Raw genomic sequence first — 12,591 nt, 5'->3', positions numbered from 1 at the left:
TCTCGCGCGGCTAGAATCCTGGGAACAAAAGAAGTGGGATGGGGATTCGGCCGGGGTCTAGAAGAAAGTATGTTTAGGCCGTCGCTCAGATACGCTGAGCAAGGCGGCTGGCGGAAGGGCAGCTTCCGACCCACGGTTCCGTGGAGGTCTGTTTCCAGCCCCGAGCCAGGATTCCGTGAGGTCTTTTTCCAGCCCCGAGGCACGATTCCGTGGAGGTTTCCAGCCGGACCTGGGGGTCAGATTTCCCGCCCTGAGCACGTGACCAAGCCGGGTCTGCCTCTCTAATTTGCATTCCTCGTGTGCACCATTCCCCCCGCTCCCCCTTCGGAGACATTTGGCCAATGGGAGCCCTGGGTAGGGGCTGGGGGCGGTCCTGTGGGCGGGGCTACAGCCGTGGGGCGCGGTGCGAGTCCAACACCGAGCATTCCCGTGGGCCTGCAGTTGGCAGAAGGATCCCGGGCCCAGAGCCAGCGGGGCCGGGTTGAGACAGCGTACGTGCCCTGCGTGAGTGCGTGGTGGCGGCGCGTGCGCGAGGGGAGTGGGCGGTGAGGCCTGGTCCACGTGCGTCCCTTCCCGGGACCCCCGCAGCTTGGCGCCCAGCGTCTACGTGAGCCGAGGCACCTGGATGTCCGCGCCCCTCTCCGAGTGACCAGTCCCGTCCTCCGGTCCCGCAGTGCCCGCAGCCTCGGCCGGCGTCCACGCATTGCTATGGTGACTGTGGGCAACTACTGCGAGGCCGAAGGGCCCGTGGGTCCGGCCTGGATGCAGGATGGCCTGAGTCCCTGCTTCTTCTTCACGCTCGTGCCCTCGACGCGGATGGCGCTGGGGACTCTGGCCTTGGTGCTGGCTCTTCCCTGCAGACGCCGGGAGCGGCCCGCTGGTGCTGATTCGCTGTCTTGGGGGGCCGGCCCTCGCGTCTCTCCCTACGTGCTGCAGCTGCTTCTGGCCACACTTCAGGTGATGCTGCCCCTGGCCGGCCTGGCTGGCCGGGTGGGCACTGCCCAGGGGGCCCCACTGCCAAGCTACCTACTACTGGCCTCCGTGCTGGAGAGTCTGGCCGGCGCCTGTGGCCTGTGGCTGCTTGTCGTGGAGCGGAGCCAGGCACGGCAGCGTCTGGCAATGGGCATCTGGATCAAGTTCAGGCACAGCCCTGGTCTCCTGCTCCTCTGGACTGTGGCGTTTGCAGCCGAGAACTTGGCCCTGGTGTCTTGGAACAGCCCACAGTGGTGGTGGGCAAGGGAGGACTTGGGCCAGCAGGTGAGGGACTCTTTGGGGAGGGGGAAGCCTCTGCTGGCCGGGCTTGGGAGAAAGCACTGCATGTCCAGTCACACTGCTTCCAGGCTTTAGGATGCCTCTAAGCAAAGGGAGAAGGGAGGGGCTGAGTCCTGCCGGGAGCTGATAGCCAGCTGGTAGGGTGTGTCTTTGCTGAGTCACTGTGGTTTTGCTTTTTTTTTTTTTTTTTTTTTAAGACTGTAAGTGCTGAATGTGTTCATGACACCAGTCCCCAGCCCTATTATAAGTAGTAATACAATGAAATTTTACACTCAATGATACTCTCTCCACTTATATTTCATTCTAGGTTCAGTTTAGCCTGTGGGTGCTGCGGTATGTGGTCTCTGGAGGGCTGTTTGTCCTGGGTCTCTGGGCCCCTGGACTTCGTCCCCAGTCCTATACATTGCAGGTTCATGAAGAGGACCAAGATGTGGAAAGGAGCCAGGTACACCTCAGTTTCTTTTTTTCTGGAGACGGAGTCTTGCTCTGTCACCAGGCTGGAGTGCAGTGGCATGATCTTGGCTCACTGCAACCTCCGCCTCCCGGGTTCAAGCGATTCTCCTGCCTCAGCCTCCCGAGTAGCTGGGACTACAGGTGCATGACACCACACCCAGCTAATTTTTGTATTTTTAGTAGAGACAGGGTTTCACAACGTTGGCCAGGATGGTCTCGATCTCTTGACCTCGTGATCCACCCGCCTTGGCCTCCCAAAGTGCTAGGATTACAGGCGTGAGCCACCACGCCTGGCCTCTTTTTGTTTTTAAGACGGAATCTTGCTCCATCACCCAGGCTGGAGTGTAGTGGCGCCATCTCAGCTTGCTGCACCCTCTGCCTCCTGGGTTCAAACAATTCTCGTGCCTCAGCCTCCCAAGTAGCTGGGATTACAGGTGTGTACCCGGCTAATTTTTGTATTTTTAGTGGAGATGGGGTTTCACCATGTTGGCCAGGCTAGTCTTGAACTCCTGACCTCAGGTGACCCACCTGCCTCGAACTCCCAAAGTGCTGGGATTACAGGCATGAGCCACTGCACCAGACCCCACCTCAGTTTGTGAATCCTAGAGTCTCTTCATTTCATTCCCTGTCATCATTCCTTCCCCAAAAATGAAATGCTTCTTTTCCAAATCTCAGTTTGCAACTTAGTTTTTCTGACTCCATCAAGGATCACTTGTGGGTCTGAGATACCTGGAAGCTGTAACCCCATATGTTTTTCCCTAAAGAGTTTCTGGCTAGTGCACTTACTTGATTTCTGAGCTCCCTTCCTATGTGTTTCACCATCCTAGGTTCGGTCAGCAGCCCAACAGTCTACCTGGCGAGATTTTGGCAGGAAGCTCCGCCTCCTGAGTAGCTACCTGTGGCCTCAAGGGAGTCCAGCTCTGCAGCTGGTGGTGCTCATCTGCCTGGGGCTCATGGGTTTGGAACGGGCACTCAACGTGTTGGTGCCTATATTCTATAGGAACATTGGTGAGCAGGAGGAGCGCCAGCTCAGTGTGCTGGTCCTTCATCAGCCTGGTGGCTGGGATGGTGCTTAATTAGGGAGATGGGACAGAGCTGGGTGGTCAGAAAGAGACTGTGGCTGGTACCTGGGACCATTTTGCCTGAAGAGTCCTGGGTGCCACAAGTGAGTTCTGACTTGTTTCCTCCACAGTGAACTTGCTGACTGAGAAGGCACCTTGGAACTCTCTGGCCTGGACTGTTACCAGCTACGTCTTCCTCAAGTTCCTCCAGGGAGGTGGCACTGGCAGTACAGGTATGAGAGACTCCGCCCTCACCCTGCTAGGTATAGGCCCCTCCCACAGGCATTCCCTCAGCATCTGCCTCTCCCAGCATTACTCCCCAGCCCCCATGTACTCTCAGACCTTTCACATCCTGGTGCTGGGCTGACGTCCCTCAGCTCCCAGGCCCTACTGAGGCCTCCCCCGGCTCCCTGCAGGCTTCGTGAGCAACCTGCGCACCTTTCTGTGGCTCCGGGTGCAGCAGTTCACGTCTCAGCGGGTGGAGCTGCGCGTCTTCTCCCACCTGCACGAGCTCTCACTGCGCTGGCACCTGGGGCGCCGCACAGGGGAGGTGCTGCGGATCGCGGATCGTGGCACATCCAGTGTCACAGGGCTGCTCAGGTGCCGCCCCAGTGGAAAGGGCATGTGGGAGGGTGGAGCCAGAGAAGCAGGGATAGGGACCTGTGGGAGGAAGAGAACAGACCCCTCCTGAGGAGCTGCCCCTCCCACCTTGGTGTTTTTTAAAGTGTAGGATTATTGTATACACACTCTCCTAATAACTCAGGTAATGCAGGCAAAGGGCAAATCTCTTTCAAGCTGCACTTACTTCTTCAGAGCTTCCCACTCTGTTTAGTATGTTGAGTTCTGCTCTGTTTTTGAGACAGAGTCACTCTCTGTCACCCAGGCTGGAGTACAGTGGCATAATCTCTGTTCATTGCAACCTCTGCCTCCCGGGTTCAAGCAGTTCTCCTGCCTCAGCCTCCTGAGTAGCTGGGATTACAGATGTGCACCAGCATGCCTGGCTAATTATTGTATTTTTAGTAGAGATGGGGTTTCACCAGGTTGGCCAGCATGGCCTCGAACTCCTGGCATCATGTGATCTGCCCACCTAGCATTCCAAAGTGCTGGGCTTACAGTTGTGAGCCATTGTGCCTGGCTGGGTTCTGCTTTTTTGCATTTTTACATACATATTATATATGTATACTCACAGAACTAATATGGTATTGTGGAGGTTTTTCCTAAAACAAACGGTATTGTGACATAGCCATCATTCTCAAAGTTGCTTATTAACAGAACATTATGGAGATATATTTTTCCCCCATGCCTGAAGGTCTCCCTCATTCATTGTAACTGATACAGAGAATTCTGTAGTTTGAGCATGGTTGATTTATCCACCCACCTCTTGAGGGTAGAATCGATTAAGACTGGTTTCAGTCTGTTGCTTGAAAATAAAACACTACCCTGAAATGCCTAGAGGCAGGGTTGCTGGGTCTAAGCCCCCAAACCTTTCTTATTCACTTGACCTGCCCTCCTAGCTACCTGGTGTTCAATGTCATCCCCACGCTGGCCGACATCATCATTGGCATCATCTACTTCAGCATGTTCTTCAACGCCTGGTTTGGCCTCATTGTGTTCCTGTGCATGAGTCTTTACCTCAGTGAGTGCTGCTGGGGGACACCATCTCCCTGAACTATCCAGGGACTCCCTTGGCCATGAGCTCTGCCCCCACTCAAGTGACCCACTTATGGGAGGCTGTGGATTGGTGGACTTCAATGGGCTCCTAGTGCTCCTCATGTGATGGGCGGGTCTCTTCTGTCAAATCAAACCTTAACTCAACCTAGCTGAGGGGCTAGGGAAGGACATTCTTGTCACGTTAAGTCTGAGCTGTGAACACAGGTCAAGGAAGCCTCATTTGTGTAACAAGATGCAGCTTGCTTTCATTTGTTTACCAAAAGCGTTTTCTACACATGAGGCTTTGTGCAGGCTGCAGAGATGCCTCCCTGTGGAATCTGGGTCTCTGGGCTTGAGCATAGGTTTAGTGTGTACATGGCAGGTAGTGGACATGGACATTTGGTCTCTGCTTTTGGGGATGATGTCCTATTCTGCTCCCCATCCTGTCACTCTCCAGCCCTGACCATTGTGGTCACTGAGTGGAGAGCCAAGTTTCGCCGCGCTATGAACACACAGGAGAACGCTACCCGGGCACGAGCAGTAGACTCTCTGCTAAACTTCGAGACGGTAACAGAGGCCCCGGTGGCAGTGGTTTGAGGCGTGGAGATGTGGAGGAGTGTGACTAGGACCACTGGGGCTGACAGAGAGCTGGGGGTGTGATGTTTGTGTGTGATGTTTGAAATCAGGAAGGAGGATTGAGAGTTGGGGGGGATGACTCGAGTGCCGTGTACTGGGCCCGTGCCAAATAAATTTGGTTTGAATTTATCAGGTGAAGTATTACAACGCCGAGAGTTATGAAGTGGAACGCTATCGAGAGGCCATCATCAAATATCAGGTGAGGATGCTAGTTTGAGGCCTCCGGAGAATAATGCCCTGGCCTGGTAGAATTTTCAGGGCCAAGAGTAATAGTCGAGTGTTGGGGTGGAAAGGGCCTGGGCCCAGGTTTGGACTCACTGATGGCCATTGTGTACAGGACATTCCTCTTCCTGTGTTATTGCCCTCAGGGTTTGGAGTGGAAGTCGAGCGCTTCACTGGTTTTACTAAATCAGACCCAGAACCTGGTGATTGGGCTCGGGCTCCTCGCCGGCTCCCTGCTTTGCGCATACTTTGTCAGTGAGCAGAAGCTACAGGTGAGGCAGGATCTTGGATGAGAGAGTGGGGCACAAGGAAAAGGGGGCCTGGGGCCTGTGTCTGGTCACCGGGCTCTTAGGTAGGCAGTGGGCAGGGTGACACAAGAAGAGTGGCCTGCAGGCCCTCCGTGACATGCTCTGCTTCCTTGATTGCCACAGGTTGGGGACTATGTGCTCTTTGGCACCTACATTACCCAGCTGTACATGCCCCTCAATTGGTTTGGCACCTACTACAGGTAATCTGAGCCCTGGCCCTCACCTGTCCAGGGCACATTACTATTTCCTGGCTACTCAGAGAAGTTCTAACCAGCACCTTTTTGCAGGATGATCCAGACCAACTTCATTGACATGGAGAACATGTTCGACTTGCTTAAAGAGGAGACAGAAGTGAGTGAAGGGAGAGGAGTAGGGTTTGGGGAGGGAGCTGTGTGGTGTTTCTTGTGCTTGGAAAATACAAAGCTGAGAACCACAGCACACATGGGTGGTGCCCTTCCAGGTGAAGGACCTTCCTGGAGCAGAGCCCCTTCGCTTTCAGAAGGGCCGGGTTGAGTTTGAGAACGTGCACTTCAGCTATGTCGATGGGTGAGGCCTTCCTTTGGCTTCCTTTGCTTTTCCGTTCATTTGCACACTGCCTTCCTGCTTCTCACTGCTCTGAATCCCTGCTTTTGGAAGAGAGCCTGGGCAGGGGAGGGGCAGGGCCTACTAGCAGCTCTGGTGATGGAAGGTGCCTGCTGAGCAACCCACCCTTCCTTGTAGGCAGGAGACTCTGCAGGACGTGTCTTTCACTGTGATGCCTGGACAGACACTTGCCCTGGTGAGAGGAGACCCAGCCACTTGGCCCAGATGCCTCAAGCTTCCCTCATTCAGTGCCCGTGGTAGCTCGTGACCCAGGCTGTGGAGCCAGAGAGCCCAGTCACGATAGGCAACAGGATTGAATAGTGCAGCCTCCATGGACATTGGTGACCTCTTGGAGAGGGAACCTCAAAAGCCAGTGGACCTCGGCCGGGTGTGGTGGCGCACGCCTGTAATCCCAGCACTTTGGGAGGCTTAGGTGGCCAGATCACCTAAGGTTAGGAGTTCAAGACCAGCCTGACCAACATGGTGAAACCCCATCTCTACTAAAAATACAAAAATTAGCCGGGCGTGGTGGTGGGCGCCTATAATCCCACTACTAGGGAGGCTGAGGCAGGAGAATCGCTTGAACCTGGGAGGCAGCGGTTCTAGTGAGCTGAGATCACGCCATTGCACTCCAGCCTGGGTGACAGAGTGAGATTCGGTCTCAAAAAAAAAAAAAAAAAAAGCCATTGGGCCTGAGATTTTTCCCATTTCCAATGCAACAGGTGGGCCCATCTGGGGCAGGGAAGAGCACAATTTTGCGCCTGCTGTTTCGCTTCTATGACATCAGCTCTGGCTGCATCCGAATAGACGGGCAGGACATTTCACAGGTAAGGTTGCTCCGAAGCAGATTGTAGTTTAGGGGTCTCTATGTGTGGAGGAATGATAAGGGCTGGGTGTCCAGAGAGACTAGTTGCAAAAAAACTAGGGCCTTGCAAAAAAACTAGGGCCCTTCCAAAAAAACTAGGGCCATGCTAGCATAACCTACAGTCACACAAGTAAAGTAGTCCTGTGAAGGATTTGTATGGTGCCATAAAAGCTACAAAGGGCCCGGTGCAGTTGCTCATGCCTATAATCCCAGCACTTTGGGAGGCCGAGGCAGGTGGATCACTTGAGCCCAGGAGTTCAAGACCAGCCTGGGCAACATGGCAAAACACCCTCTCTACAAAAAATACAAAAATTAGCTGGCCATGGTGGCACACACATGTAGTCCCACCAGGAGGCTGTAGTGAGCTATGATCATGCCACTGCACTCCAGCCTGGGTGACAGAGCAAGTCCCTGTCTCAAAACAAAAAGCAAAACAAACAAACAAACAAAAAACCAAAAGTACAAAGATCTTCTGTAGCCAGGTGTGGTGGCTCACACCTGTAATCCCAACACTTTGGGAGGTCAAGGCAGCAGGATCATTTGAGTCCAGGATTTTGAGACCGGCCTGGGCAACATATCCTGGCAACCCCATCTCAACAAAAAATTAAAAATTAGCTTGATGTAGTGGCAAGTGCCTGTGGTCTCAGCTACTCAGGAAGCTGAGGTGGGAGGATTACATGAGCCAGGAGGTCAAGGCTGCAGTAAGCCGAGATTTTGCCACTGCAGTCCAGCCTGGGTGACAGAGTGGACTCTATCCAAAAACAAAACAAAACATCTGCAGCAATCTGGTGAAGCAGGAAGAGAAAATGGGGAAACAGAGAGGAGTGATTTGCCCACACGGCTAGGATTTGGGGCAGTGATGATGGGATTCTTACCAGAGTCTCTTATCCCACGTGCTTCCGGCCAGCCCACCGTCCCTCCCAGGCCTTGGGGGTATCTCACAAGGCAGAGTGTGTGGTCTTTTGGCCCTAGGTGACCCAGGCCTCTCTCCGGTCTCACATTGGAGTTGTGCCCCAAGACACTGTCCTCTTTAATGACACCATCGCTGACAATATCCGTTACGGCCGTGTTACAGCTGGGAATGATGAGGTGGAGGCTGCTGCTCAGGCTGCAGGCATCCATGATGCCATTATGGGTTTCCCTGAAGGTGAGATTCCTTTGCAGAGAGTCCCCTCCCCTCCTGGTGTTGTCCTGTTAATCCCTGACCCCTGTTCCCTCCGTTTCTTGTTTCTTCCACGTAAGAAACGTGTGGTGGGTAATATCCACAGGGTACAGGACACAGGTGGGCGAGCGGGGACTGAAGCTGAGCGGCGGGGAGAAGCAGCGCGTCGCCATTGCCCGCACCATCCTCAAGGCTCCGGACATCATTCTGCTGGATGAGGTGCGCCCTGGGTCTCCTCCCCTCCTTCCTCCCTTGTGTATGCTCAAGCCATTCCTGCTGGGCACTGTCCCCACCTAGAACAGATACCATGAATCCACATCTCACAAAACACACTTTACAGTTCTCAAGCCCAAACAAGGCTCTTGTGTATTCTTGAGGCCTCAGCCAGCAGCCTGCCTCCTTCCATTGAGGGTTTTGAGTGGCAGGAACAGTTTTACCTGGACCCTCTCTATAGGCAACGTCAGCACTGGATACATCTAATGAGAGGGCCATCCAGGCTTCTCTGGCCAAAGTCTGTGCCAACCGCACCACCATCGTAGTGGCACACAGGTACAGGACTACAGGCCTGGGGCGGCTGGTGGTGTGGCCCGCTTTGGGTGGGGTAGTAGGCGACTGATCTTTGACTTCTCAGGCTCTCAACTGTGGTCAATGCTGACCAGATCCTCGTCATCAAGGATGGCTGCATCGTGGAGAGGGGACGGTAAGAGACACATAGATCAAAAGGAGAGGTCTTCTGAATTGGGGGTTCCAGGAAAGGGGGCACGAAGTCCCAGGGGCTTCTGGAGGGGACCTCCCTTCCCATCCCATCCTCTCTGTGGGCTGGCGGCAAGGACCCTCGGTGTAAAACTGATGGTTAGGACTCACACTTTCCTCCTCACCCCAGGCATGAGGCTCTGTTGTCCCGAGGTGGGGTGTATGCTGACATGTGGCAGCTGCAGCAACAGGGACAGGAAGAAACCTCTGAAGACACTGAGCCTCAGACCATGGAACGGTGACAAAAGTTTGGCCACTTCCCTCTCAAAGACTAACCCAGAAGGGAATAAGATGTATCTCCTTTCCCTGGCTTATTTCATCCTGGTCTTGGGGTGTGGTGCTAGCTATAGTAAAGGAAAGGGACCTTTCAGAAAAGCACTTTTTGGGGAAATAAAAATGTGGACTGTGCAAGGATCACTGTGGCTCTGTGGGATGGGGTACTGCAGTGGGCCTCTACCCATAAGTCAGATGAGCATTCTTGACACGGCTTTTCTGTTTGAGGTTAGAGAAGAGAGAGAAACACACCACTTGTACGTTTTATCAACTGCCAAGATCCTTTATTTTTTCCAGGCCCCTTCCTGCCCACTCCACATCGGGACAGCTCCAGCATCAGGGAGATGACATGATGAAGGGGCTGAGAGTAGGGCCTGGCCAGCATCCACTGAGGGCCCAACCAGGGAACAGTTGCTAGTCGCTCTCTTCCATGCAGCTGGAGCACTAGCAAGGCCTTCCAGAGGCTCCCAGGGCGACCTCCACATCACTCCTGTTTGTCTCTGCCCTCCAGGCTGCTCCGGGCCTCCTCTCCCTGTGTACCCTAGAGGTGTGAGGGCCACAGTCCTCCTCAGGTGAATCTCCCTCCCCAAGCCCAGGGCCCTAGCACAGGCTGCAGTTGGACGGCTTCGAGCTGCGGCTCTGGGCCTGGAGCAAGGAGAGGGGAAGGAGGGGAAGACACGGTGCAATGTCAAGGAAATGAGGGACAGCCCTCATTTCAGAGCTCAGCACGGGCTGGAGTCATACTGAAAACCAAACGACAACCACCATTCCAAAACCCTGCACCACTCGGAAGAACCCCCATCCCTGACTTCTGCCTCCCTCCCACTGCAGCACACATCTTCACCCCAGGCTCATACCTGCTGCCGCTGGTATTCTGCCTCACTGGCTGACAGTGCTTGTGCTAAAGCTAGGTCTTCTTCCTCCTGACAACTGGGAGGGAGAAACGGTTTAAGTTGGATGATGGTAAGATCTGAAATTTGGACATCTGATCAGTGTGTGTCGGGCCTCATGGTGCCGAGCACTGCTGAGGATTATCTCAATCTTCATAGCAACACTACAAGGTGGGTGTTAGTATTGTCCCCGTTTTATAGAGGAAGTGAAGGCTCCATGGGTTAAATAACTTGTCAAAGATCATATAGCTCATCTTACTTTTGAGACCAAGTTGCCAGCGATTATCTTGCATTGTGTCAGAGTGGTCCCACCTACCTGCCTCCAGACCAAGCCCTTGCCCACAGCTTGCGCTCTCTTTCACAAGAGGGTAAGGTACCTTGGAACCTGGGGTTTGGTCTCTGCCAGGGACATTTCCAGGGCCCGCTGCAGAGCTTCATCCTCACTCTACAAAGGGAGAAAGAAGACCAGCGTCCTTGGACTTCACTCTCTGTGTGTTTGTTTCTGTCCATCCAACCTCTGCCCAACTCACCAGGCCATTCTGCAAAGCAATCACTGGAGGGGTTGTCCAGGACGGAGATCGGGTTGTGGCTCTACGACAGACATTGAAGAGGTGGAGGTCAGAGGTGTGAAGGGGAAAAAGGGGGAGCAGGGAAACGGGCAGGCCTACCTGCTGGGAGAGGGACAGGAAGGCATGGTTCGACTTGGGCTGGGGACGGTGCTTGTAGAAGCCACAGCTTGTGCTCTGGAGATGGCAGCAAGTCTGTAGGGAAGACAGATTTTTGGCATGTCTCCAAGAACTAGCCTTACCCAGGAAGTCAGGAGGGGAGTTCTGGAAAAACATGCACTTGAAAAGGAAGATAAAAGACTCCCCTAGCTGACAGGGATAGGGTTGAAGCTCCCCAATTTGTAACAACAAAGCTTGAGTCAGTTCCAAAAGAATGCTTCCCAAAAGCAAGTGGAGGACTTGGCTGCAATTACCCTGCCCGGCTGGTTGGGTGCCCCTCCCCAGAGCAATCATGGTCCAGTGGGTGCCGGTGCTTGATGCAGAAGTTTCGGCTACAGCGTTCACAGGTCAGTTTCATCATTTCTCGCTGCCGGCAGCCAGCGCGCTCGCACTTATTGGTGAAGATCTGAGGTGAAGTAAGAAGGTTGTCTCTGCTGAGACTCTGACTAGCTGTTTGGGTTTCCAGGCATCCGTAGTCCCAGCTGGGTTGTGGCTGACCCCTACAATGTTTACCTTACGTTTTTGCTGTGCTGGATCAGAGCGACAGTCTCTGTCAATGTGCTCTCCCACAGCACGGTCAGGGGGCTCCCCTCTGGCCACAGGCACAGGCACATTACAGAGAGGGCACACAGGTACCTGGATATCCTGTAGTCAAGGAGCAAGGGTCAGTCTGTGGCCCACTCCAGTCCAACAAATCTCTGGTCCTGAAAGAACTTGGATATGACCCACCACAAACACTCAAAAAAACAGTGTTTCCCAGCACTGACAGCCTCAGAAAGACAAAAGGGAGAAGAAACGTGAGACACAGATTTGGGGGATTCTGCACGCATTCTCCATCTGCCTGCTTTCACCCTGAGGATCGCCCCCTCACCTTTTGGTAAGCAGATCCACAGTGATGCTGGGCGTAGGCCACATGGTCTGCGCAGAAGATGCCTGAGCAGGCATCACACTTAAGCGGCAGAAAATCTGCAAAGAGTTGGTCGGATTGCAGGTCCAGCGGGACCTCGATGTCCTCTCTCACTCAAGCTTTCCACTCGGGAAGGAAAACGCCACCCTACTTGCGACACACCGCCCCTTCCCAAGCCCATTACCTCCTTGGCCACGCCCCCTCTGCCGCTGACCCCCCCCCCCAACTTCAAGCCCCGCCCCCCGGCATTGCCAGCCTGGGAGCCCACCCTTCCCTCCCCACCTGCGGTTCAAAGTCCCTGTCCGCTGGGCCCCGCCCCCCGCGCGCTCCGCCCCTCACCCAAGCGCTGACAGCTCGGCTCCGAACAGTGAGCCCCGAGGTCCGGAAACTCCATCGCCAGGCCGGGCGGGGTCTGCTAGGAGAAGCGACGAGTGCTGAGCGTCTTTAGGGCTCGTGCTCCGGGTCCGGACCGCGACTCCGCACTCTGGCGGGCTCCCTGCCCCGCCCCTTCCTCTCCCCCGCCCAGCCGGGGTTACCGGAGCCCCCGCGCCAGCCGGCCCCCGGCGCCCGCTCCGCCCTCGGCGCGCGCGGCGCGCTGACGTCATCACGCAGGGCTGGCGCGTCCGGCGCAGTCTCCGGGCAGCCGGGGAGGGCCTCGGTTGAGCCCCGCCCCGCCTTGCTCTAGGAGGCTGAGTCGGAAGACTGTCGGGAGGCGAGAGGGTGTTGGTGCGCGGCTCCGCGACCCTGGGCGCGGGCATAGCTCCACAGAGGATCTCTCTGAGGGATCAGGGACGGGCGAAAGGGTCAGCGAAGGCAAAGACGGGTATCTTGG

The 12,591-nt window shown here is 55.0% G+C and overlaps 2 protein-coding genes across 3 annotated transcripts; one reads left to right on the top strand and one right to left on the bottom strand.

Moving 5' to 3' along the window:
- Positions 1-84: 84 nt before the first annotated feature.
- ABCB6 (ATP binding cassette subfamily B member 6 (LAN blood group)) lies at positions 85-9,375 on the top strand. The gene is made up of 19 exons (XM_002812874.6): positions 85-1,257; positions 1,580-1,717; positions 2,553-2,733; positions 2,918-3,019; positions 3,203-3,386; positions 4,301-4,422; positions 4,894-5,003; positions 5,206-5,271; positions 5,441-5,566; positions 5,726-5,802; positions 5,890-5,953; positions 6,063-6,148; positions 6,323-6,380; positions 6,907-7,011; positions 8,022-8,196; positions 8,318-8,430; positions 8,666-8,760; positions 8,843-8,911; positions 9,095-9,375. The coding sequence occupies exons 1-19, from the start codon at positions 709-711 to the stop codon at positions 9,204-9,206; spliced, it is 2,532 nt and encodes an 843-aa protein (XP_002812920.1). The 5' UTR covers positions 85-708; the 3' UTR covers positions 9,207-9,375.
- A 124-nt stretch (positions 9,376-9,499) lies between these two features.
- Positions 9,500-12,359, bottom strand: ZFAND2B (zinc finger AN1-type containing 2B). Of its 2 annotated transcripts, none has more exons than XM_009238126.3 (10): positions 12,296-12,359; positions 12,099-12,171; positions 11,724-11,818; positions 11,366-11,497; positions 11,107-11,258; positions 10,796-10,888; positions 10,658-10,718; positions 10,505-10,572; positions 10,095-10,167; positions 9,500-9,882 (listed from the first exon to the last, which is right to left on the bottom strand). In XM_009238126.3, exons 2-10 carry the CDS (start codon positions 12,151-12,153, stop codon positions 9,838-9,840), a joined length of 774 nt encoding a protein of 257 aa, XP_009236401.2. In that variant the 5' UTR covers positions 12,154-12,171; positions 12,296-12,359; the 3' UTR covers positions 9,500-9,837. The 2 variants fall into 2 exon arrangements, with proteins under 2 accessions (XP_009236401.2, XP_009236400.2); XM_009238125.3 differs by having other exon boundaries at positions 9,500-9,778; positions 12,296-12,333.
- Between the last annotated feature and the right edge of the window lie 232 nt (positions 12,360-12,591).

This window comes from Pongo abelii, chromosome 11 (assembly GCF_028885655.2).
Source record: "Pongo abelii isolate AG06213 chromosome 11, NHGRI_mPonAbe1-v2.0_pri, whole genome shotgun sequence".
NCBI classification, from domain to species: domain Eukaryota; kingdom Metazoa; phylum Chordata; class Mammalia; order Primates; family Hominidae; genus Pongo; species Pongo abelii.
The sequence above is the reverse complement of the archived record's forward strand: the minus strand, read 5'-3'. Positions and strand labels throughout refer to the sequence as shown.